Genomic DNA, 25914 nt, shown 5'->3' with positions numbered 1-25914 from the left:
AGGACTGTAATCTCCCTGCCCTGAACCAGGAAGATTCCAACTTCCTGAATAAGGTAATATCTCTTGGAGAAATTCGAGAAACAATTACATCTCTAAATAGTGGCAAGACCCCGGGCCCAGATGGATTCCCTATAAAACATTCAGCAATATTCTCCCTACCTGCACAAAATGTTGGTTCAGGCCATTGAGGATGGAGATCTCCCACCTACTTTCAATGAGGCGTTCATTACAGTTGTTCATAGAAAGGGTAAAGATACGGAAGTGGTAGGGTCATACAGACCAATATCTCTCCTTAATACAGACCAAAAGATTTGCGCAAAAACTCTGGCTAATAGGCTTAGCACTTTATTGGGAAAATTGGTCCATTCGGACCAGACTGGCTTTATCCCTAACAGAAACTCATTTTTCAATCTCAGGCGCCTCTTCAACATTATGTATTCTCAGAGGTTACCCAACGTGGACCTTGCCGTTATATCTCTGGACGCCGAAAAGGGCTTTGACCAAATTGAGTGGTCCTATCTATTCACAGTCCTACTGAAATGTAATATTGGAGATGGGATCACAAAATGAATCCAGCTTTTATATAGGAACCCCTGTGCGAGAATACTCACTAACCAATCATTGTCGCCCTGATTTAACCTTTATAGAGGGGGAAGGTTGTGCGCTGTTGCCTCTGCTTTTTGCTCTAATTATTGAACCTCTCGCTCAGGCGATCAGATCTCATGCAGCAATACACGGCTATAATACTGAAGATACTCTAAATAAGATTTCTCTATACACAGATGACATTCTCCTCTATGTAACAGAACCCCAGTCTAGCATTCCAGCTATTCTTGATTTGATTAATTTGTTTGGTACATTCTCAGGAAATAGAATCAATTCTCAGGAAGGAAATTAAAGTCCACTTTGACCCTACACCAATATCATTCCTGCTCCCTGTTGCCAGGATTCCCTCCTTTTCCCCCTCTAACCTTGATAACACCTTTGAGCGATGGGGAGAACTAGAGATCAATACCACAGGGGATCTACAATATATATAGAAGGGACCTTTGCCTCTGATTTGTTGAAGGAAATCTATAATCTTCCCAGAAGTAACTTTTTCAGATACTTACAGATAAGAGACTATTAGAAAACTGTTAGAAAACATCTTCCTACATTTAGAAATGCTAAACCTTCCATGTTTGACGGATGCATCAACATTTGTCCCACCTCAGGCAAACTAATATCTCGTCTATATGATGCTTTTCAATCTGTTAGCACACCATCTACAGATGCCATTAAGGCAAAATGGGAAGAAAAGCTAGGCACTAACATTTCTGTAGCAGATTGGGAAGAGAGCTTGGGAGTATATCCACACCTGCTCCATTAACTCCAGACACCGTCTCATACAATTCAAGATCTTACACAGATTACACTATTCCAAAACCTAAGCTGCATAGGATATTTCCTGATACCTCCCCTATGTGTGATAAATGTCATGCTGTGCAGGGTACACTATTCCACTGCTTTGCCCTTTGCTCTAACTTGTATGGTTATTGGTGTGGAATTGTTAGGATAGTCTCTGAAGTTCTAGAGACTTCAATTGACCCCAGACACGCTTCTGATCTTCCTGTGAGTGTCTGAAAGTGTCAGCCTCTCCTCTCTTACTTGGACCATTCAGTGCTGTGGGGAGGTAAGAGGGGGGGTGACATCTGCCCTCTTTCTGTTTACATGTCCTTGTTTTGTATTATTTACTTTGGACCCAGAACTCTGGGTCTTGTTGTTTCTGTCTTCTCTTTTATGTTTAGATAAGAATTTCATCCTTGTCTTTTCTACAAAATACCTATACACCATTTGTGTGTGTGTTCAATGAAAAATATTTGAGCAGAGAATGTATTTGTATTTTTATAAACAGATTACTTGTTTTTCATTTTTCGTTTGATCAATCTTATTAGAATGATTCACCTTCCTGATTTTATGCGCCGCGCGCATTCAATGCAACTTCTGGAGATGTGTGAATGCGATGTGATCTGTGAGATGGGTTCCGATTATGTTCAGAAAACGTAGACCTTTTTGGGAGCAGTACAATAGTGAGTGGACATTCTCCCTTACTCTTTATATTGTATCTTTTTTTCAGCTACTGTGAGAAGTTTGGATGTGAGTAAAACCCTCCATAGTCTGCTTTGTTTTTAATATTATATGCCCACGTGCCGAAGTTATGGTGCCTATAAGTGTGACACAGCATATTTAAAACAAAATGTCGTTTCGCTTTGTTTAGGCCTTATCAAGAATGAATTTAATCTTGCTTATTGACAACGTTTGGCATGTCCATGCTCAGACATAATTTAATGTACAGTAGGCCTAGCCTCTACATCAGTGTGAATGCTATTGAAGACATGCAATTACTTAGAACAATGTGGACTGCAAATGGGTTCAAGTTAACGTATTTAGCAAAGATAGGTCTATATTTATTGAATGGAAACCTGTAAACCATGTGTTTGATGTATTTGTTACCATTCCACATATTCCTCCCCAGTCATTACCACGAGCCAGTTAAGGTGCCACCAACCTCCTGTGACCTATAGTATTGTTAGTGAGCTAGCAGCCTAAGCCTGTCAGCGAAGGTTATTCTCTATTGGGCTGGATTACCATATCGACTCATTGAAGGAAGGGGTATTTGTAACATAATCAATAGCAGAGGCAGAGCTCACAGCCAGTCCAAAACAGGCTCTATTTTAGGAACAAGCAAACATATAATACCGTATCTTAAACCCCAAAATAAGGATTGATCTTGTGTTGTTTTGTTGTCCTTGTATCATTTTTTTTTTACGTATGAGACTGGTTGATTTTGGTTTGACGTCAAAAGATCACCTGTGAGTCACCTGTGAGACAACACTTAAAGGAATATTTCAGGATTTTGGCATTGAGGTCCTTTATCTGCATACTAGCAGATACCCATATACTTCCAGTCATTGCACTAACGCTAGTTAGAATTGGCTTGCGAAACTACCTCTAACTTCCTTCATACTGGACACAGAGACATAAAAATGGTATCCACTAGATCATCTGACTGTGGAAGTAAAATCCCAAAGTATCCCTTTAACAGTGAGAAGTATGGAACAATGATCATGGTAAATCCAGTAATAATGCCTTGTGGTCATGAGACTCGCTATCGTTGACTGGAGTAATGTATAGGACACCATTATAGGCTGATTTCAGAACTAACTAGTGTGAGGATGAAGATTAATTGGTTGGGGAGAGCGTAGGTTGGTGGACCTAGCTGTTGCGACATGAACCCGGAACAGTCCCAGTATTAGAGCCGGTTTATGGTCAATCCGCCATCTGCAGTGGCCTACAGCGTTTATGGCGATTCAGCCTCCACAGAAGTCAGAGCATTAATACTTCTTGCGCTTCGGGGAGCAGAAGATAGCGGAGTGAGTCATACACATCCAATAAATTGGTCTGCACCTCTTAAAACGCACCACTCGTAGTGATTCAGGGCTAAGAACACTGTTCTGTACCCAAGAACACTAAGGTAACCTGCCTAAATGACTACTGACCCGTAGCACTGACGTCTGTATTATAGCCAGAAACCCTAGACTCACATACCGTCCTAACAGATCCCCAGATGAGGCAATCTCTATTGCACTCCACACTGCCCTTTCCCACCTGGACAAAAAGAACACGTTTGTGAGAATGCTATTCATTGACTACAGTTCAGTGTTCAACACCATAGTGCCCTCAAAGCTCATCAATAAGCTTAGGCCCTGGGACTAAACACCTCCTTCTGCAACTGGATCCAGGACTTCCTGATTGCCATCCCCAGGTGGTAAGGGTAGGTAACAACACATCCGCCACGCTGATCCTCAACACATGGCCCCTCAGGGGTGCGTGCTCAGGCCCCTCCTGTAGTCCATGTTCACTCATGACTGCCACGGCCAGGCACGACTCCAACACCATCATTAAGTTTGCAGATGACACAACAGTGGTAGGCCTGATCACCGACAACAACGAAACAGCCTATAGGGAGGAGGTCAGAGACCTGGCCGTGTGGTGCCAGGACAACAACCTCTCCCTCAACGTGATCAAGACAAAGGATATGATTGTGGACTACAGGAAAAGGAGAGCCGAGCATGCCCCCATTCTCATCGACAGGACTGTAGTGGAGCAGGTTGAGAGCTTCAAGTTCCTTGGTGTCCACATCACCAACAAACTAACGGTCCAAGCACACCAAGACAGTCGTGAAGAGGGCACGACAACGCCTATTCCCCCTCAGGAGACTGAAAAGATTTGGCATGGGTCCTCAGATCCTCAAAAGGTTCTACAGCTGCACCGTCAAGAGCATCCTGACTGGTTGCATCACTGGCTGGTATGGCAACTGCCCGGCCTCCATCCGCAAGGCACTAGAGGGTAGTGCGTACGGCCCAGTACATCACTGGGGCCAAGACTCCAGCCACCCTAGTCATAGACTGTTCTCTCTGCTACCGCAAGGCAAGCTGTACCGGAGCGCCAAGTCTAAGTCCAAGAGGCTTCTAAACAGCTTCTAGCCCCAAGCATGAAGACTCCTGAACATCTAATCAAATGGCTACCCAGACTATTTACATTTTCATGTCTTTCAAATCCCTACACGAGGTATCCTAAAGATATTTATATTTGTGAATGCCTTTCATCAAAGTTCTCCATGTTTGTTGTGAAAAGTTGTCAAAGTTGTCAAGAATGTGAGTGTGTTTATACAGGATGTACCGCCCCCACCTACCATCAACAAAATTTGGGAGGCGCACGGCATCGCCATACTGAGCTCAATTTGGCCTCCGCACAGAGCCTGCTGAATCAAGCATAAATCACATTATTGTTAGACAGAAGACATGGCCTCCTAATGACACACAAAAGCACATACCTACACACAAACACACACACACAGTCCAGTTCATCACACACTGTTAGCCCATTATCCCCCAGCAGACAGCCTCCTGCTCGTTAGCGCATGTATTAATCACCTGAACAGATAGGTGGGGAAAGCAGAGCAGCCTCCCTCCCTCCCTCAATCTCTCTCTCTCTCGCTCTCTGTCAGTCTGTCTACTGCTCTAATTCACGTTCCTGTCTGTCTGTCTGTCTGTCGGTCTCAAGCTCTGATTCACTTCCCTGTACTGTCTGTCTAGTCCAGCTGGCTGGCTGGCCGGGGTTAACATGCTGCAGTGGAGGAAGGAGACAGTCATTATAAGCATCAGTCACTCTGTCACCATGACCTTAGTGTACCCTCTGGTTCCTATTTGGATTTGAGTGACTTGATGCATACAATGGATCAGAGAAAGAGCATGGATAAGAGTGATAAGTTGGATACAGTATAGGTTGTCACATATGTTCAGTGGTGTACACACACACAAGTGTTAAGGAAATATATATTTTAGGGATACAGTAGGGGAGGAGAGAGTCGGGCGTATGCGAACCAAAGGACAGACCCAAGGAACCTAAGGAAGCCCCATCACATCGTCATTGTACCATAGCTGGGTGATCTAATGATGAGGGTGTTACCATAAAGTGATACTAATAACGAGGGGACACCACATCAATTCCACCCTTCTCCCTGTGCTGTCATCATTATAGCCGTGATTGACGGCTGGGATAGCCACTCTGACAGGGAGATGGAGGAAGATGGGACTCACTCCTGACAAAGGATTTATCGAGGGACGGGAGTATTATCCTGCTGAAGGACACTATATCTTTAAACCTCACAAGTTCACTGCATTTTAACTTAGCGATGATCTTTTTTAACTCTCATTTATTACTCAGCCTAGTGAGTCAAAGTTAAAGGATAGAGTTACTGTTAAGTCCCTGTGTCAGCGATAAGTCCTATTATTTTCTCACAGCCCTAGACAGTTTTGCAGGACAGGGGTGGCAGTCCCTTTCAGAGGAACAAAGAGAAGAAGACTTGTCTCGGTCAGGGCTGACAGAGACTCACTCAGGGATCTCTCTGGAGCAGGGGTCTCCAACCTTTTCTAGCATGAGAGCTACTTTTAATTAAACATGTCGCGAGCTACAATTTCTTTTCTAGCCTTCAAATTGGCACATTCTTCAAATAGTACTCCTGCAACTCTTCCCCAGGTCCTTAGTGTACAAGAGCACTGTGTGTGTGTGTGTGTGTGTGTGTGTGTGTGTGTGTGTGTGTGTGTGTGTGTGTGTGTGTGTGTGTGTGTGTGTGTGTGTGTGTGTGTGTGTGTGTGTGGCACATGGGGATGTGTCCCCACTTGCGCCACCGAATAGCCGATCAGCTAGCTTTTTGTGTGGCGCAACTGATAAGAATGGCAAGAGGCTCTGGGAGGGCGGTCACATGTGCTTTCAAAGCAGAGGTCCTGGGTTTGAGCCTTGGTGTGAGCCGAATCAGGAGGAAGAGGTACTTGTTAAGCAAGAATCCGTGACATCCTTTAAACGCACCTGCGTGTGTCCATGTGTGTCTGCATATGTATGTCAGTAGAGAGAATCTGTATGTTTGCATATATACGTTTCCATGAAGAGAGAAAGACAGCTCATTTCATATCAGGGCTAGGGAGGTTAATCCTGCTGAGAGATTTAAGTGAGAAAGAGAAAAATTACTTTGTTTCAACGTTCTATGTTTTTTTCCCCACTCTTATTCTGAGTCATCAGACTATGGGAGCGCAGAGGAGCTGTGACTGGACTTGCAAACGAAGAGTCAACATTTGAGTTGCGCCTGGGAGACTTGATTTACCATTTATTTCTATTGGGCACAAAATAATGTGAAACACAACCAGAACAAACAGCAAGCATCCAACAAGTGTGTAGAGTGAGAAGCTTGATGTAATCATTGTGTGCTGGGAATATGGGCCCAAATACTTATCTTTTGACTACTTTAATACACATATAAGTGAATTTTCCCCAAAACTGTTGGTCCCCTAAAATGGGGGGGAATCTATGTACAAAAAGTGATGTAATTTCTAAACGGTTCACCCGATGTGGATGAAAATACCCTCAAACTAAAGCTGAGAGTCTGCATATGATACATAGACATGCTACATAGTCATTTTATCCGGTCAAATTCAAAGTGCTTGAGTACAGAGCCAAAACAACAAAAAATGTATCTATTTACAGTGGGGTCCAAAATGATCGACACATCAACAATGACTGTACAATAACACTGAGCCATATTGAATGCTCAAAGAAATTGGAGACATCACATACCTCGCTTGTCAGATCTAGACTCTGTACATAGGGAAGCAGTCTCTAAGGTGCATCTGTGATGCAGGGGAGTCTGCCTCTGACCTGGCTAGCAAGCTGCTATTCCTACACTATGGCTGACCAAGCACCTGTAATAATGCTATTGAGCTTGTTTTTGGTCTGGGGTTGTTGCTGGGGAATGTGATAGTTCTGGTCTTAGTAGATAGAGAATGGAGGATGGCTAGCTAAGTGAATCCCACTCTGGGGGGGTCTTGTGTGTCTGTGTGTGTGCAGGGGGTCTGTGTATGGGTCTGTGCGTGTGTGGGTCTGTGTGTGTGTGGGTCTGTGTGTGTGGGTCTGTGTGTGGGGGTCTGTGTATGTGGGTCTGTGTGTGTGGGGTCTGTGTGTGTGAGTCTGTGTGTGTGGGTCTGTGTGTGGGGGTCTGTGTGTGTGGGGGACTCCTAGCGGGCCTCAAGCTTTAACAGGTGAACTTTACATACATTTCCTACCGATCTCGTCTGGGGTGGAGAGGCCAAATGGCCCTCGCAGGAGAGGGGATGTGTGTGTGGGAGTGGCACAGTGGGTTCCCAATCACTCTCTGTACGGTTTGGACAAACACACACAGAGGAGAGTGAGAGAAGAGGGGTAGGAAATAGAGAGAGGGGATAGAGGGCGAGAGTATGACTGCCCCACTGTTTATTCAAATCCTATTACTGCTGCAGCAGAGGCAGAGAGAGATGGGGGAGATAGGGAGACAGAGAGTGTGAGTCAGTGAGAGAGAGAGAGAGAGAGAGAGAGAGAGAGAGAGAGAGAGAGAGAGAGAGAGAGAGAGAGAGAGAGAGAGAGAAGGGAGGGAGGGAGGGAGTACCTCAAAAGTTATTCCTAAAAAAATCTAATTTTTTGTCTTTCTCCTCTCTCTCCGCAACTCAGTTCAAAGATGTTGATGTATTCTAACACTATGGTCAATGTGTTTCCAGCTGCGAGGGCTCACCAAGCCATGAAATGGAAAAGGAGATACAATCAGTGGGTATCTGCAAACAAGCCCTGTAGTCATGCATGAACTGGCAATATTTTGGCATCAGCTAACATTTTGTTGAACAGTGAATGCTGCTCTGCCAGTGTACTTGTACTGTATTCTAATTTTGAATTTTGACCTCTCACACTCTCTCCTCCTCTCCTCCTATCTTTTTTTCTCCTCTCTTGCCTGGCCCTCCTCTCTCCCTGTTCCTACTTCCATCTGCTTCCACTCTCCTCTCATCCTCTCCTCTTCTCCTCTCTTCTTCTCCCACCTGGTCCCCTCTCCCTCTTCTCTTCCTCTCCATCTCCAGGATTCGTACCTTTCCTAAGGAGTCTCCTCTGTTGGGTCGAGATACGGTACGAGCTCTCATGTACTACGCCCTCAAGGTCTGGAGTGACATCTCCCCCCTCAACTTCCATGAAGTTGCTGGCAACGACGCAGACATCCAGATCGACTTCACCAAGGCCGACCACAACGACGGGTACCCTTTTGATGGGCCGGGAGGCACCGTGGCACACGCCTTCTTCCCCGGAGAGAGGTTCACGGCCGGGGACACCCACTTTGATGATGATGAGGCCTGGACCTTCAGATCACCAGGTGAGTGGTTGGTGGTTTACTGTACCTTCAGCGACTAGTGTGTATTGTGCATGCATTGTATATGTGATATCATGTTCATTTGTTCATTATATTTATGTGTATGTGCATTTCCAGGAGTTTGCACGTGGTTGCATGTGTGTGATGCCCAGTGACACCTTGTGACACCTTGCAGCTCCAGCGTTTGGTCGGTCAGCCATGGGTCGTTCAGATCTACTAAATGCTCCCAGACACAGGGATGCTCTCATTAATCATTAAGTCAGCTTGCTGCTGCTCGGCTGAGGACTGCCCCCCCCCCCCTCCTCTCCCAATCTCATTAGACTGAGTGGACTCAATGTGGCTTCCCATCGCTCCCTCCCTGTCCATCTCTGATGGAGAAAGTCATGCCTTCTCTGTTATGACCTTACCTCTCCTTCCTTCCCGAGACAGACGGAGGAAGAGGGTGGCAGGCGAGTGCAGACAGTTTTGGAAAATGTTTGTCTCTTTTTCTCAAGAATGAGCTCCACCTACGTCTCCCTGTCTATGATGAGACTAGAACCGCTGAGAGCAGAGTACGGAGTCATGATCTGATTTGCCGAATGGAGGACGAGGAAGGGCCTTGTATGCTTGCTTGTGGGACCCAGACCTCAGTGTAGGGCGTAGGAGGTGGGGGTAGGAGAGAAGCGGTGCTGCGTGATGCAGACTGGCCCAGCTTGTATGCCTGGTGATGGCGCCAGGCTGCCAGGTCGTGCCCTGGTCTCCCGCTGTCCTGCAGGAGGCCTGGGGGCCATATGCTCCTGGACAGTGGCTCATTCTGCTCCAATTAGGGCTCCCACCAGGCCAGGCCAGGCCGGGCAGGCAGGCAGCAGCTGCCTACACAGGGACTGGCAGGTGGAGCAGGGAGGGAGGGAGGGAGGGAGGGAGGCGGTGGGGGTCAAGGGAATACACTGAGAGGGTTGGCGGATGGAGGGTTAGATTTAATGAAGTGGGAGAAAGTGAAGGAAGATGATTGGAAAATCCAGCCTCTCTCCATGCTATCTCACATCACTGCATGAATAAATGATGATGATGAGGAGGTGGAAGTGAAGGATAATGATGATGATAAATATTATGATTTACCCTTCTCAACCCACACAGGGAATGAGATCGCTCCAGTATTTGCTTATGATATGAACCCTTTTACTGAAACGAATGAACACCCCAAACCACCATCTTGATTTCTTGTATAATTTCCTAGTCATTCAGCACTTGGATTTATTTGTGTTTGTTTGCTTTTCGTGTTATCCTTGACTTTCTGGTGGCAGACGTGAGTCAACCGAGGTGCAGGAAATACAGTTAATTAATCATCTCTTAACTTCTTCTCAACATCACAGTCCATCGGGTCAACACCGCGACTCTTAGTCCCCCCCACACAGTAGGATACTAATCTCAAAGATCACTTACTAAAACTGATACCAATACCTTACCTTGACTAACGTTATGTACATGTATGTGTGATATGGTTGTTGTTGTGTTTTAAGACACTGAAGGATTGTGTTCTTTGACATGTGTAATGAAAACGTTGTTGGTGCTTTGGGTTAGAAATGGGAGTTAAACCTTAACTAGTTGTCCCTAGTTTTCTGTCATAACAGCGAGCCATACAGGTGCTTCTTTCATTAAGGTCCTTTTCAGTCAGTCTGAAACAGGATTCAAAGCCTGGCCCTGGCTCCCCCCCCCCCCCCCCCAATATCCTAGACATTGGAGTGGGTTGTTGTTGCTGCAACTTTCCAACAAGAGGATCATCTTTGGAGAGGTTGGAAAACTTGTAAGGTTAAGAGCTAGCAGTGAAACGCGGTGGTTCTGTAGACTTCCTGGGCCCTAATCTTCTTAAGAAGGATGGACGTTACCAGAGGAATAAGGACTTGAGCAATTGCTTTTCCTCTCACCCTTTTTTTTCTCTCGCCCCTTGCCTATTCTCTAATCTCCCATTGTATTGTTCTTGTCAGGACCTTACAACTTTCCACCCTTTGAGGGCCATCTGCTAATGTATGTAATTACCACTGAATTTAAAATGGGCATTTGAAGAACAGCGGAGCTAGAAGAATGCTGAAAGCTCCATTTAAGTTTGCTAGCATTCTGCTCCCCACTGGTTGATTGTAAAGGGGTGACATTAAATGTGGTGGCCAGGGTAGGCTCTTGGGGCCGGAGTCACATAAATGGAACACTGTTTTTGTTTTGACAGCAGACAGATTGCTTTTATTCATAATCTCACTGCTGATTGCTCGCTAATGCAGACAGCTTACGGTGGCCGAAACAAAAGGCTCATTAAGCAGGTGTGTTTTCAATTTGGCTTTGGTTCATGCCTGTGTGCGTGTGCACACTTGAGTGTGTTCATGTTTGTGTGAAACTGGGAGAGAGAAAGAGAGACAGAGAGATAGAGAGACAGAGAAGAGAATGATATGGGAGAAGGTAGAAATTGCTCCACCCTGCTCATCCACATTATCAAGCTGTCAGCCAGTCATTTAGTCTCCCTGCTCTGGCTGACTGGCTCCTCAGAGACCAGGGTGCACCCCATGGCTATCAGGCTGCACGCCATCACCACCATCGCCATCACCACAGAGGAACAGCAGCCCTCTCCTGAGGATTGGAGAGAGACATCGAAATGGAGCCCTAGTCATGTTTGGAGATGGTCACAGGGGCATGGAGTCAGGTTCCACAAAGCTGAACGCATTTTGGCTGAGTAAACAGCCACAAGGCTGAACCTGCTGTAGTCAGTGAACAAAGGACTCTAAAAGGGAATAGGGGGTTGTTCCTCTCATCCTCCACAGACTCCTAATGTTTTCCCAGCAGCACCCTTTTCTGGCCACCTGTGGCTTGCTTTTAGAAAAGGTTCCCATCCCTAAATCTAATGGGACAGACAGACTCCATCTGGCCTGTACTCTCTCTCTCTCTCTCTCTTTGTACCTCCTGCTGTCACCCATCCCAGCCCAGATGCTTCCTCCTCCACCCTGCATACTCCTTGTAAAGGAAATGGCACCATGGTACCATAACCTCTCTCCCTACTTTTATCCCTTCCTCCATTTCTCCATTCCATTTCTGCACAATGTGCTCCCTTAGATTACAACATGAATTGGGCTTTCCTCGCCCTGGTGGCTACACTAACCAGGAGTGAATCTATCACCAACTCTCTCATTTGTCTGTGTTTCAGCATGACCCTGAGATGCAGCAAAGCCTGTGCTAATCTAAAGCTAGCCACACACAAAGCACCAGGGAACCTAGCTAGCTGTGGCACACTAACACACACCACACCGAGTTTGGTGGATGATAGAGCCGCAATCGAAATCTCTTAGCCACAGGTTAGAACTCTTGGTCTCGCTTAGCAGAGCCAGACGAACAGGTTTTCCATCTTTTTTTTTTAAAGCAAATTCAGCCGTGGAGGAGAGGAACGGTATTTCTAGCATGCTGCCCTCGCTCCAGGTGTCCCTCCATGCTCGTCTGTGACTGACAGCTCGTGGATCAGGCTGCATTTCCATAACTATCTCTCTGCACCACTACCCTAAAAGCATTAAAAGCCTCTGTGCCTGTCTGCCAGTCTCCTTAACTGTAACTATATGAAGATGAGTTTAGAAGTAAGAGAAAAACACTGTGTCCCCCTGAGATTGAAAAGTTGGGAGTTTGATTCTCGGCCGAGTCATACCAAAGATTGTAAAAACGATTTGCTTTTTGCTTGACACTCAACATGAAGGAGATCAATGGGGGTTAAGGCCCTGCAATAGACTAGCGTCCTGTCCAGGTGGTGTACTTGTGCATCAAGCTGCCTCACGCTACAGAAACAGGAGATTGGCGTCATGGTTCCACCTGTCAGAAGAGGGCGGCAGAGACCGCCCTAGAGACTATTATGACGCTCAGGTGTTTTCTATTACTAATTATGATTCCCTTTTAAGAGATGTGTGTTTTCTGTTACCCTTTGCAGATGTTTGATTTGTTTGCTGTGTGTGTTTGTCTCCTGAGTAGGTTTTCGAGTCCTAGTGTTTATTGTTGTCCCAGTTTTACTATGTACCTACTGTTGAACTTTTTCCAAGTAAAGTATTTACGTTTATTCTAAACCACTGGTTCCTCGTCTGGTTCTCTTCTCTGCTCCTGGGTCCTACCTCATGTCACAGCAAGCGTCTGCCTCCAGCATGGACCCAGCAGAGATCGGCCAGATCAAGAATGTTATAACCCACCAAGGAGCACTGCTGGGGTGACAGCAAGAACAACTTTCCCAAATATCAGAGACTCTCCGGCCACTTACCGACTCCCTCCAACCAATGCACACTCACAACCCAGGAGGAACAACTGCCTAAGTCTCAGCGCCCAGTGCTCCAGTCGTCACCGTAGATTTCCCAGGGAACCTGCACCGGGAACCAAAGATCCCAGCCTCCGAGTAGCATAACGGCAACCCGGGAAGATGCAAGGGGTTCCTAACACAGTACTCTCTGGTGTTCGAGCTACAGTCCTTCTTGTTCCACACCGATCGGGCCAAGATCACCTATATCCTCTCTCTACTCTCGGGTAAAGTCATGGCATGGGCAACAGTGGTGTGGGAACAGCAGCCACCATCTTGCAGCTCAATAGCATTTCTCTATTCCCACAATAACATCTGCTAAATATGTGTATGTGACCAATAACATTTTATTTGATATCAGCCTTCATTTCCGAGTTGCAACGAGTCTTCGACCACCCAATCGGCAGACGAGAAGCGGGCAGCCGGCTCTTCAACCTCCGCGAGCAGTGGCTGACTTCACTATTGAGTTCTGCACCCTCACTGCCGAGAGTGGGTGGAATACTGGAATTCGTTCCTCAACATCCCGCAGCTGGCGCAAGCTTATTCTTCGTGGGAAAGAAGGATGGGGATCTGTATCCCTGCATCGATTACCGAGGGCTGAACAGGATTATGATTAAGAACCGTTACCCCCTGTCCCTGATGTCCTCCGCCTTGGAGCTTGCCCAAGGGCCCCAATTCTTCACCAAACGACCTCCGCAATGCTTACAATCTGGTGAGAATCAGGGAGGGAGATGAATGGAAAACTACCTTTAACACCCCTAGTGGCCACTATGATTCATGCCATTCGGATTATTGGTCAATGACACTCTTAGGGACATGTTGAATCGTTTCGTCTTTATTTACCCCGACGACATCCTGATCTTCTCCAAGACCCTTCCAGAACACATCCTGCATGTCCGCCAAGTCCCGAGACGCCTCCTGCAGAGTCAGCTATATGTCAAAATAGAGAAGTGTAAGTTCCACGTATCCAAGTCTCATTCCTGGGCTATATTATCTCTCATATTATCTCTCCTGCCAGCATCTAGATGGACCCCGTAAAGGTTACGGTGGTCACCGACTGGCCCCGTCCCGCCTCACTCAAACAAGGCCAGGGTTTTCCAATTTTTACAGACGTACACAACTTTGGTGTGGTGGCAGCGCCTCTCACAGCCCTAACCCGTCAGTTCCAGACCCGGTTTTGCTGGACCCCTGAGGCTGACAGGGCATTTAAGGAGCTCAAGAGACATTTCACCTCCGGACCCATCCTTGTTCATCCTGATCCTGCTCGTCCCTTCATGGTAGAGGTGGACGCCTCGGATACCAGAGCAGGGGCGGTCCTTTCACAGCGGAATGAGGGGAGCAGGAAACTGCACCCATGTGCCTTTCTCTCCAAGCGGCTCTCAAAGGTGGAATGCAATTACGATGCTGGCAACCGGGAGCTCTTGGCAGTTAAATGGGGACTTGACGAGTGGAGACACCGGTTGGTGGGGGCACCTCATTCCTTCGTAATCTGGACGGACCACAAGAACATGGTCTCCATTCAAGAAGCGAAGAGGTTGAACACTCGCTAGGCTCGGTGGGCTCTGTTTTTTAACAGGTTCAACTTCACACTAGCCTATATCACCTGGGATCCAAGAACCAGAAAGCAGACGCCCTGTCCCAACAACATGTCTCTAACGAGGAGAAAGACCCCAAGCCCATCATCGCCAGATCCCGCATTGTGGCCCCTGTAGTATGGAGTATTGAGATCACGGACCGACAAGCCCAGACTGAGAACCTGACCCCGGCAGGGGTCCCACTAACAGACTTTATGTTCCACGCTCAGCCCATTCTCGAGTACTACAATTGGGACACTCCTCTACATGAATAGGGCATCCAGGGGTTAATCGGACACGATTTCCTGAGGCGGAAATTCTGGTGGCCCAACATGATTGAGAATCTCAGATCCTTCGCTACAGCTTGCTTCATCTGTGCCGAAAGCATGTCCTCATGACAGCAACGGGCTGGGTTGCTCCAACCTCTGCTCATCCCCAACCGGCCCTGGTTCCCACCTGTCCCTAGACTATCATGGGGTTACCTCCATCCCAAGGGCTTACCACTATCCTGGTGGTCGCCCATTTCATCACCCTATGCAAGTTGCCCTCGGCCAAAGAGACAACTGATCTCATGATTAGCCATGTCTTTCGACTACAAGGACTCACACAGGACATTGTCTTGGACCGTGGCCCCCAGTTCATCATACGGTATTGGAAAGCCTTCTGCTCCCTGTTGGGGCGTCGGGAGTCTCTCCTCTGGGTTCCACCCACAGACGAATGGGCAGACTGAGCGGGTCAAACAGGAGCTGGAGAAGTTCCTCCGCTGTTTTGTCTCCACTCAAGTCACCAACTGGGGCAAGTTCCTCATCTGGGCCGAATATGCTCTCAACACACTGCTGAACTGTCACCTTTCGAGTGTCAGTTTGGGTTCACACCCCCTCCCGTTTCCTGAACAGGAGGCCGAAGCGGGGGTGCCCTCAGCAGAGGCGTTCATTTGACAAATTTGCCGCACCTGGACCAGAGCGCAATCCTCCTTGTTCCGCTCCTCTGTTTGACAACAACACCAGGCAAACCGACAACGAAGGCCCCTTCGGCTCCTCCAACCTGGTCAGCGGGAGTGGCTGTCCACCAGTGATCTCCGCTTAAAAGAGTACTCTCGGAGTCTCCCCTGCGCTATGTAGGACCATTCAAGATCCTGAGTCGCATCAACTCGGTCACCTATCGTCTGATTCTCTTCTCGGCTCCTGGGGCCTACCTCCTCATAGGCTCCTGCTCCTATTAGCCATTCCAGTTCACTCAAGCCAAGGCTTTCTAGGGCAGTCCAACACAACATTCTTCTGACTTGTCTTGTCTATCAGTGAGGGGTGTGTTCATGATACAAAAGCTTTATTAAAGCATTTCTCTGCTCCAATGGATGGAGAAATCTCACCGTTATCTCTCTCACTTCTATCCTTTCGCTCTCACTCCTCAGACTCTCACGGGATGGATCTGTTTGCGGTAGCAGTGCATGAGTTTGGTCATGCTATTGGCCTGGCCCACACCTCAGCAATAGAGTCCATCATGAGGCCGTACTACCAGGGTCCTGTGGGGGACCCACTCAAGTACGACCTCCCTTATGAGGACAAGGTCCGCGTCTGGCAGCTCTACGGTACGTTCTCCAGCCCACGCCTCTCTCCTATAACCAACACTTCTCTTTCTCTCCTCCCCCTCTCCATCTCACATATTCCAGTCATCTCCCTCCACTCTCCTCCTATCTTTCCTATTTCAGTCATCTTTATCCTTCGGCCCACACATCTGAACACCTCTTGCCTAGCTACTCCTCCATAACTCTTCTATACCTGCCCCCTCCTACCTCACCTACCTCGCTTACACAGATCACTGGACTGGCATCCTGCCATCCCTTCTATGTACACATGCTGTGCAGAAAATCCTACCTACCACCACCCCTCAACCACTCACTGCAAATGTCTCCTACTGCAAATGTCTCCTATGATTCCTAGCGGGATGTGGCCGCCCATCCCTCAGCGCGACATGGGCGGTGCAGAGCAGAAAACCCAAGGCCTCGGCACAGGAAGCAGAATTGATTTGTTTATATGCAAGGAGCGAAGAGAGGGCTTTAATTGGTCATCCCTGTGGCACAGGCCCTGCTTATCACTGTGTGCCATGCTACTGAGAGAGGTAGAAGAGGAGGAGAGTAGAGGGAGACAGATACTTGAGGGGCGAAGAGAGAGGGAGGCGAGGAGGATAGGAAGACTGATAGGTGAGAGAGGATAAGTGGCTGGGGGAGAAGGGAAGAGACTCGAGTTAGCGGGCAAGGTAGGACAAAGAAGAAAGGGAGGGTGAGAGAGAGAGAGATGGAAGGAGGGAGGGAGGGAGAGACCATGTTGAGTCATGCTGGGGCTGTATGTCTGCGTTTACACAGGCAGCCCAATTCTCATCTTTTGCCCAATTATGGGCAAAAGAGCTGATCTGTTTGGTTAAAAGACAAATAAGTGAAAAAAATATACAAATTGGGCTGCCTGTGTAAACACAGCCTATGTGTTGAATATCTGTATCTGAATGTGGGGTTGCGTGTCAAAGTGCTGTTGACTTGACCTTTGCCCTCTCATCTTTCCCAGGGGTGAGAGATTCAGTGTCTCATACGGCGCGTCCTGATGATCCCTCCCAGACCGCTGACCCACCTGTACTACTGGACCTCCCTGAGAACAGATCTACTGTCCCGTAAGTCTCACACACACACACACACACACACACACACACACACACACACACACACACACACACACACACACACACACACACACACACACACACACACACACACACACACACACACACACACACACACACACACTCAAATGGACACACAAGCAGACACATTAAATCTACACACCCCTGTATACCTCCAAACTGAAGCTCAGAAACTTCCAGACCCATTTTCTCTCCCTCAGTCATCCATCTGTCCTGGAGGTCAGCGAGTTTGGACATTGTCACAACGCCGCAGCAGTGAGAGATAGCAGTCCTTACTTCACCTTGTTCTCGAGTCACAGTAAAGTACAGCCGAGCGTGTGCTAACAGTACAAAATGAGTCCATTTATACCAAATCCAGTCTCCAGATGACACAGCACTCATCTAATGTAATAGATTTTCATACAAAGCGGAGACTTTGTCCTCTTTTCTGTAGCTTTCCCTTCTCATTTCTCCTCCACTTCATCTTGCTGGATAATGTGTGGAGAAGGTGGATTTAGCCCGACAAAGGTCACTAATATAGTAGTCTCTTCGCAGCTCCTCTGTTAATAAGCCCTGAATGGAGATCTTTGTTAATAAGGATCTAGGCGAGTAGCGTCTCACAAAAGCAGCCCTGTCGTTGTAATTGCCTCGTCATTTGCAGCCAGGACACGTCAAGCGCTTTACTCAGTCATTAGCACTGGGATAATGCGTGTGAGGACCTCGGTCTCCTGCGTCAGGACGATAACATCTCCTCTGATGTTTGGCTCGTTTTTTAATTGACACGCATACGCAGAAAATAAACACAAATATAGTGCGCATGGGCGCTTTGCATACATGAAACAAACAGAGACACGCACACATTGGTTTAAGATGAGAAGACACTGATTTAGACTGGCATAGTAACACGTACACACATTACAGTACGTCTGACTGGGGATAGAGAAGTGGTTTGGTGTACAGAGCATTCTGTCTTAGTTTCTTCAATTAATTATATTATTCACTTTTGTCTCTCGCTCCCCCTCTCTCTCTCATTCTCTCCCCTCCCCCTCTCTCCCTTTCTTTCTTCTTTTAGGCCGGCACGAGATGCCCCTAACAGGTGCACAAGTCACTTCGATGCAGTGGCCCAGATTCGTGGAGAGGCCTTCTTTTTCAAAGGTACAGAGAGAGGCCAGAAAGGAGAGAAAACAGTGTGGCGCTGCCTGCGATCAATATAGAACCCAGCCAAGCATATCTCTCTGAGTTCCACACACACCTTCACACCAAAACAGGGGATAGCCCTAGAGGGGCCCCCAGTTCCATCTGACTCACACAATCAACTGGATACATTTTACTGTCCAGTTATAAGGTTTTATGAGACAGGTCTCTCTTGCAACAAAAAAAAATCTTAATTAACATCAGTTGACCTCAAGAGAACTCCTGGTAATAATTAAAGTTAAGTATGTATGGACGCTGTTAATACCCTGTAGAGCTGCAGATTACAAAGTAATAATGCACAGGCTGTGGCTAAACTCAGACAAACTTAGACTAAGGCAGTCCGACACAGATACTGGGAGCTAGGCTGAATCTGCTTCTCCCTGTTCGCTTGGTTGGTTCCGCCAGCTGTGTGCCTGCCTGGGTACAATATGCCCTGAGGTGTCCACACATGTTATCCCTGTGGACCATTTATCTTATTTTACAATTAACACACATACAATGCATACAAACACACACACACTCCACATACAGTCCTGTACAGACACACACACACACTTAAACAGAGAGAGAAGGACTTTGTATTCTCTCTTCCACTTCCTTCCTACTTTTATTTTACTTTCTCTCTCTTCCTCCTCCTAGGGAAGTATTTCTGGCGTCTGACGCGGGAGAAGCACCTGGTGTCTCTGCGTCCGGCTCAGACCCACAGGTTCTGGAGAGGCCTGCCTACCAACCTGGACAGTGTGGACGCTGTCTACGAGAGACCTGGGGACCACAAGATCGTCTTCTTCAAAGGTACATAACTCGGAAACTCTGCCGTGGCCGTGGTTGAGGCAGGGAGGTCAGCTATGATCCCAATGATGGGCTGGTCAAAGGAAGGTGAATGTGTTCTGAGAAACACATGAAAAGAGGTCTATCAGTTGCTACTTCCATTTGTGAACTTATAAATGCATGATCGGTGCCCATTGATTCTTGAAAGATTTTAACTTATACAATGCCTCATGAGCTTATTAGTTCAACTGTCACACCCCATCAGAACACAAAATATAAGATAGTTTTACTCCAATGTTTGTAAATAAAGCAAATGTAAACAAACACTATATAGCCACAAACAGGGTTAAAACTATCATTTTACATCATGGATGATCATAGCTCTGTCAATGAATTTCAGAGTGGTTATATTTCTCCGGCTGCATCCCTCAGCCTTTTACCAAAACACTGGTGGGGAAACACTTTGTTATTGTGTATTTGCTGATTGCTGCTTTCATGTGTCATCATTGATGGACGTGTGTCATCATTGGCCTTGGAGGGTGTTTTTGACGGTTTTGTGGATAACAGAGAGTTTAAAATACAATCAAGATTACCAAAGCACAAAAACAAGAACACCTCTTGATAAAACCTGTATCTTGGTAAAACCTGTATCTTGGTAAAAACCTGTATCTTGGTAAAACCTAAATCTTTATATTTCAGTCAATTGAATAGTTGAATCACAAAACACATTTAATCACAAGTCACTTTCATTCAGTTGAGTTATTAAATTAAACAAGTTATCCAGTTCACTCTCGTTGATTGACGTTCCTTTGTCCCGCCTCCTCAGGACTAAAGTATTGGATATTCAAGGACAACAACGTGGAGGAGGGTTATCCTCGGCCAATCAGTGACTTCGGCTTGCCTATGGAGGGTGTAGACGCGGCCTTTGTGTGGCTCCACAATGACAAGACCTACTTCTTCAAGGACAACCGCTACTGGCGCTATGACGACCATCTACGGCGTATGGATCAGGGCTACCCAAAAGACAGCACACTGTGGAAGGGGATCCCGTCCCCACTAGACGACGCCATGCGATGGTCTGACAGTGAGTATTAGACACACACAGATCAACATACTAAACACACACATTTACTCACTACATATACACATATCGCTCACTTCGTAAAACTAAATACAAGCTGAAAAACACATTCAGTACACTGCACTTGACAGTACACAAAAATAATGGAAGCATTAGTAAAAAAGAATGGAGTACCTGAGTGTATGTCATTCATGCCTGCCCTCAGGGTCCTGACAGGTCTACTTCTACAGTATATCCACTACTAACCCACACTGGGTCCTTTTCCTCTCCAGCCCCCTTGCCCTCTAACTCTCAGACTGGAAACTAATCTAGTCAAAAACAGCCCAGGTCATTGGTCAGTCAAGCCTGCCTAAACCACAGTCCTGCTGGAGCCGCTATGCATTCTAAAGCCCTCAATGCAGACGGCCCCTAACATGTAATTTGATATTCGGTCTTTTGATCTGGAGTGTGATCTGGGAGTGATAGGTGCTGTGTCCCAAATGGCATCCTATTCCCTATTTAAAACACAGGCTCAGCGATGAAAACACTATGGTTGAATCCCAAATGACAGCCAGGGCCCATAGGGCTCTGGTCAAAAGTAGTGCACTGTGTAAGGAATGGGGTGTCATTTGGGATTCAACCATAGTGTTTTCATCGCTGAGCCTGTGTTTTCATTGTTGGTTTGTCATGGCAGCAATCGCCTGCAGCTGGAGTGTGTGTGTGTGTGTGTGTGGGGGGTGCAGGTTGGTGCTAGGGCATCATGTCCCCGCTATTGCACAGTACTTTCAGCAGTGAGCTCCTTACTCATGCCTATCTCAGTCAGACCCTAACCAGTGGAGGGCCAGTCTAACAGTAATTAAAGTACAATCAGTCTGACACATTGGTAAGTCATATCACACCAAAGCACACATGCAGTATACAGCCCTCACCTCTCTATCTGTCTCACAGAAACTCAAGCGCACACACACACACACACACACACACACACACACACACACACACACAAACAAGCATATCATGTAGCTACAAATACATAGAATAGCTTATCAAACATATTCATACAGTATAGGGACTAAAAGTTGTCAAAACCCCTTCTTCAGTAACACACACAGCCATTTTACACACTCGCTCTACAGTGCATAAACACACACACGCATGGCAAGCTCCAGCCGAGTCTCCACATGAGCCAGTTAGATCCTTTCTCCCCTGTAGCGACTCCTGTGGCTGAGTGTATGTAAGCGCTTTCCTCCGTGTGCTGGGCTCTGTACCGTTGCCAACTCTAGAGGTCCTGCTCGGAGCTGTTTGATGTCGGTGAGCACAGGACACAAGCAAAAATGACAGTCTGAGCCACCAGAGGATTCATACATACACGTGGACCCTGGGGGCCTGGGAACTGGAAGCACATCAAAGACCTCAGGGAGAGAGGTGGATGTGGTGGCAGGGATGGAAAGAGTGGGAGAGATAGTGCTAGGGAGGATAAGAGCGAGGAAGGGAGAGAGAGAGAGAGAGAGAGAGAGGGGAAGAGATAGCTGCTTGTAGAGACACAGGAGACAGATGAGGGGGGGAATTATATTTGAGAGAGAGGAAGAGAATGAGAGTTTGTTGTGGGAATACGAACTGGTGTGGGAAAACAAACTGGTGAATAGAGAGAGGGACTGGACGAAAAACAGCGAGACAGAATCAAGTGACTGATGTATTACCATAGCAAAATCAATCGTCACACCCTCTTTTTCACTTATGCAGCCTCTTTGTCTTCTTCCTCTTTTCATTAAGGCTCCTCATACTTCTTCAAGGGGAAGGAGTACTGGCGTGTGGTGGGCAGCGATATGGAGGTGGAGGCTGGGTACCCACGGTCCATAGGAAAGGACTGGCTGGTGTGTACAGAGATGCAGTCGGACTCCCCAGCCACAGAGGCCAATAACACGGCTAACACGCGGCTACACGGGCAGCACCACGCCGACCACGCCGAAAACGGCTACGAGGTGTGCTCCTGCACCTCCAACTCTGCCTCGCCCTTGGGAGCCCAGCCCTCCCCCTCCCCCCTCTGGCTACTTGCCCTCTTGACTGTCTCTGGAGCACTATCCTACCTCCCTCTATGATGTAAGCAGAGGGGAGCGGCCTCACTCTGTGACAGGAAGTACAGCAGCCAATCTGCTGAGAGCGGGGGATTGGCTTAAGGGGCTTTTTGCCTGGGTTCTGCCAGACCAGCTACACCATCGAATCAAAACAATGACTGGAGGAATTAGTTGTTATTGTTATCTTAATTGGGATCCTCATTGTTAATTTGTTTTATTTATTATACCAAATCTTTCTCAATGGATCAATATGCTTTCAAATGAATGATGTTTAAATTATGATACTGGATTGAATTAGAAATGTGATAACATGACGATAATGGAAATAGTATATCAACTTGATGATGATAATGACAACAAGTTTATAGCAAAATGTCCCTCCGTGACTAAGCAGTCTAGAAGGAGAGTGGTCCTCTGGGATGCTGTGCTCCCTGTCCCCTTGTTCCTGCAATCACTATAAGAGCTTTAAAGTAACTCTCCAGTGTTTTGGGGTTTCTGTGAAATATGACCTATTATTAATTACAATATTAGTGAAAGTTTTCCTTCCCCCCAAAAATGTATTATGTTAAAAAGCAGCTTTTCTTTGTTGGAATGTTGTGGGGCGTGCCCCAACAACAGAATGGTGTTGGCGTATACCGGTCATTAAAAATATTCACACGACTAGACCACTGAATGGCTAGCTCATCCTCCTCAGGAAGATGACCATCCTCTCTGAGGAAATAACCAAGCATTTTTTTAACTGTTTGAGGTTGGGTTTTTCAAGTGTTTTGTCTCCAATTTATGCTTTGGCCACAAATACTAGTATAGGAATAGTCAACAGCATTATTTGCGTATGAGTTCGCAGAATTTTAACTTTTAAATGATTTTTTTTACTGGAAAGTTACTTTAAGAACCCTCACACACACACACACACACACACACACACACACACACACACAGACCACTCCATGTGCGTTTTTTACAGTCTGAGCTAGCTGGACAAATGTATCTGTCTCCTCTCACTCATTCAACTGGTAATGTGTGGGCTGGTCGGATGAACACTCCACTATAATTGGACAGCTTGTTCTCTCACTGAGTTTCTAATGTCAGGGCTATCTGGATGGAATGGACACTACTTCCTGTAATGACACTGACTCTCTCTCCTTGACTAGACTCGCGTGCCCTTTTGAGACCTTTGCCCCTGTATCTTTCTTTTTGTTCTCAGCTGAGATACAGTCGCACCTCCTGCCGTTATCAGAGAGGGTAACCCGTTAGCATTGATTATTAGGATGTATTTTTGTAATAAGCACAGAGGGATTGTGGTCGAGCCCTACTCGGGGATGTGCTTGATGGGGTTTTCATGATGCCTTGGTCTGGTCAGGCCAGTGGCCACTGCAGCTGTCAGCGATACCCAGCGGTCACCCAGCTGCGCCATTCTCCTTCTCCATTGTCTCTCCTAACATGAACTATCTCTAAGGATAGTCACCCTCTCAAAACACAACTAGATTTATTAATATTGCTAAGATATATTTACTTACAGTCTATATATACAGATCTATTTGAGGTGAAAAGTTCTATGGCAGTTACAACAACAAAAAACATGTACATTTCTCAGCCGTCTTTTCTAAGGTGAAATATTTTTGTAGAAAAATAAAGAGGGGGTAAGACGGAGTGTACTGGGTCGTGTAATGATTTTGTGTCACAGGGAGCCCAGGCTGAACAGAAAGAGGAGGACAATGCGTCGGCAGCCCGTCACAGGCTGACAGTTACTTTCTTGTCTGTGTTGTTGGGAGCCATGTTTCTTATGTACAGGTTATTGTTTCCTCGTTGCAAAACAAACCATGCCAATCAAACTATGCCAATCTCCTCCTGGTAACAAGCCATCTGCTACATTCATTCCTTGTTTCAGATCTGTTTATTCAGGATTATGTGTAGTGCATGTATTTTGTGACAGAATTCAGTGACTTTTGAGAATAAGTCTGAACAATGTTGATTCAGTGACTAGAGCCAATAACACTCCAGATACTGTGTTATTGACTCAAGGAGAAATAAATGTGAGGCAGACACACAATGGCATGAGGATTGAAACAAACCGTTTTCCAGCAGAGGCTGATTAGGGGAGAACGGCTCATAATAATGGCTGGACTGGAGTCAATGGAATGGCATCAACCATATACCATTCCATTCACTCCATTCCATCCGTTACACTCCATTCCAGACATTATTATGAGCCGTCCTCCCCTCAGCAGCCTCCACTGTTTTCTAGCATTAAGAAATGAGCACGCAGAGAAAGCAGCAGTACGTGCCATGTGTTTTTTGCAGATCAGAGGCTGCAACAGTTGAACTTGGGAAGAAACAGTCTGACTAATTTCATGGGTTACTACATAAGCAGCACAATGCCAGGTCAAAATAAAGAAACTGAGTTATTGCCAATTGACTCCATTTAAAGTAGCAAAATACTCTTGAGGGGTTGTTGTACAGGGCAAAAGATCATTATGTTCAAAGAGATTCCAATTTCAAGGAAGATCATGACAAGTTGTTTCAACCAGAAAGATCACAATGGACCTCATCTCAGTGGTTGGAGTTGACCTCTGCACAACCCTGCTACACTACATTACAACCCTTCTTACATCCACGCACAGCTGTGCTCTGACCTGCAGGCGACACTGGGATCTAAAACTCAGACACTAGCAGCAATGCCAGGTGTGCACTATAGGACACGTGTGTGTGTGTGTGTGTGTGTGTGCGCACCAGTGGCAGTCGGTGCCGTTTAAGATTAGGGAGGACGTTTTTTGTTGTTGATAGGTTTAGGCCATAGGTTTAGGCCTATACCCATCACAAATGAAAGTTTATAATACAGGTGCGTAGGTCGAGAGACAAATTGGAGTAATCAAGGTGACACATTCAATACTGCTTTGCAGTCTTGCCTGCATCTAGCTGATCTGGCAGGAATCATTAGTCCAAACAGTTAGTCCAAACATTGCAAGTTCATACTAAAACGAGAGTTTCAATTGGAGAAATTCAGGTAGGTCCCTCCCGGTTTCGTTCCGTTTGCTTCTATTTAAGAAATGTTTTGCAACAGAACCTGCGGAATGAATACAGCCTGATCACTTTCATAGCAGCCACACACCACTTGTCTACACCATGGTGCTACCTTCATGTGTTTGAATCAGTTACTTGACGTTTAGTATAGTTTTATCTAAAAAGGATCATTATTTCATTTTTCGTATTTTTATTAAATTCACTGAGTAAGATGGTCCTCCCCTTACCCCTCTGAGGAGAGCCTCCACTGGTTTCCACCTGTGTGTGTAATGTATGCGTTTGTGCATGTGTGTACGTGTGAGAACCTCAATCCCTTCACTCAGACTGACAGAACTGAGACCGCGAGGCTTTGGACCGAGCCGCAGCAGGGTATCCTCCAGATGGGCCAGGGAGAGCCGATCAATCACCCCTGGGCTGCACGATGCCGCTCCACAAGACCAGGGAAAACACTTACAGAGCATCTGTGGTGATATTGATAGCAATGACAGGAGATGGTGTTCCTTCCG

At 46.6% G+C, this 25914-nt stretch overlaps 1 protein-coding gene across 1 annotated transcript in view; it reads left to right on the top strand.

The window, feature by feature from the left end:
* Window positions 1–24038, top strand: part of LOC115101116 (matrix metalloproteinase-17-like) — a 35659-nt gene extending 11621 nt beyond the window's left edge. The window contains exons 3-9 of the mRNA XM_065015607.1: window positions 8478–8764; window positions 16032–16208; window positions 17179–17281; window positions 18363–18445; window positions 19124–19276; window positions 20079–20336; window positions 22086–24038. Coding sequence (XP_064871679.1) covers window positions 8478–8764; window positions 16032–16208; window positions 17179–17281; window positions 18363–18445; window positions 19124–19276; window positions 20079–20336; window positions 22086–22411 — 1387 coding nt within the window. The 3' untranslated portion in view covers window positions 22412–24038. The remainder of the gene's footprint in view (window positions 1–8477; window positions 8765–16031; window positions 16209–17178; window positions 17282–18362; window positions 18446–19123; window positions 19277–20078; window positions 20337–22085) is intronic.
* Window positions 24039–25914: the final 1876 nt, after the last annotated feature.

Source organism: Oncorhynchus nerka, unplaced genomic scaffold (genome assembly GCF_034236695.1).
Source record: "Oncorhynchus nerka isolate Pitt River unplaced genomic scaffold, Oner_Uvic_2.0 unplaced_scaffold_16___fragment_4___debris, whole genome shotgun sequence".
NCBI classification, from domain to species: domain Eukaryota; kingdom Metazoa; phylum Chordata; class Actinopteri; order Salmoniformes; family Salmonidae; genus Oncorhynchus; species Oncorhynchus nerka.
Note: the sequence above shows the minus strand (reverse complement) of the source record. Positions and strands in the feature narration are given on the sequence as shown.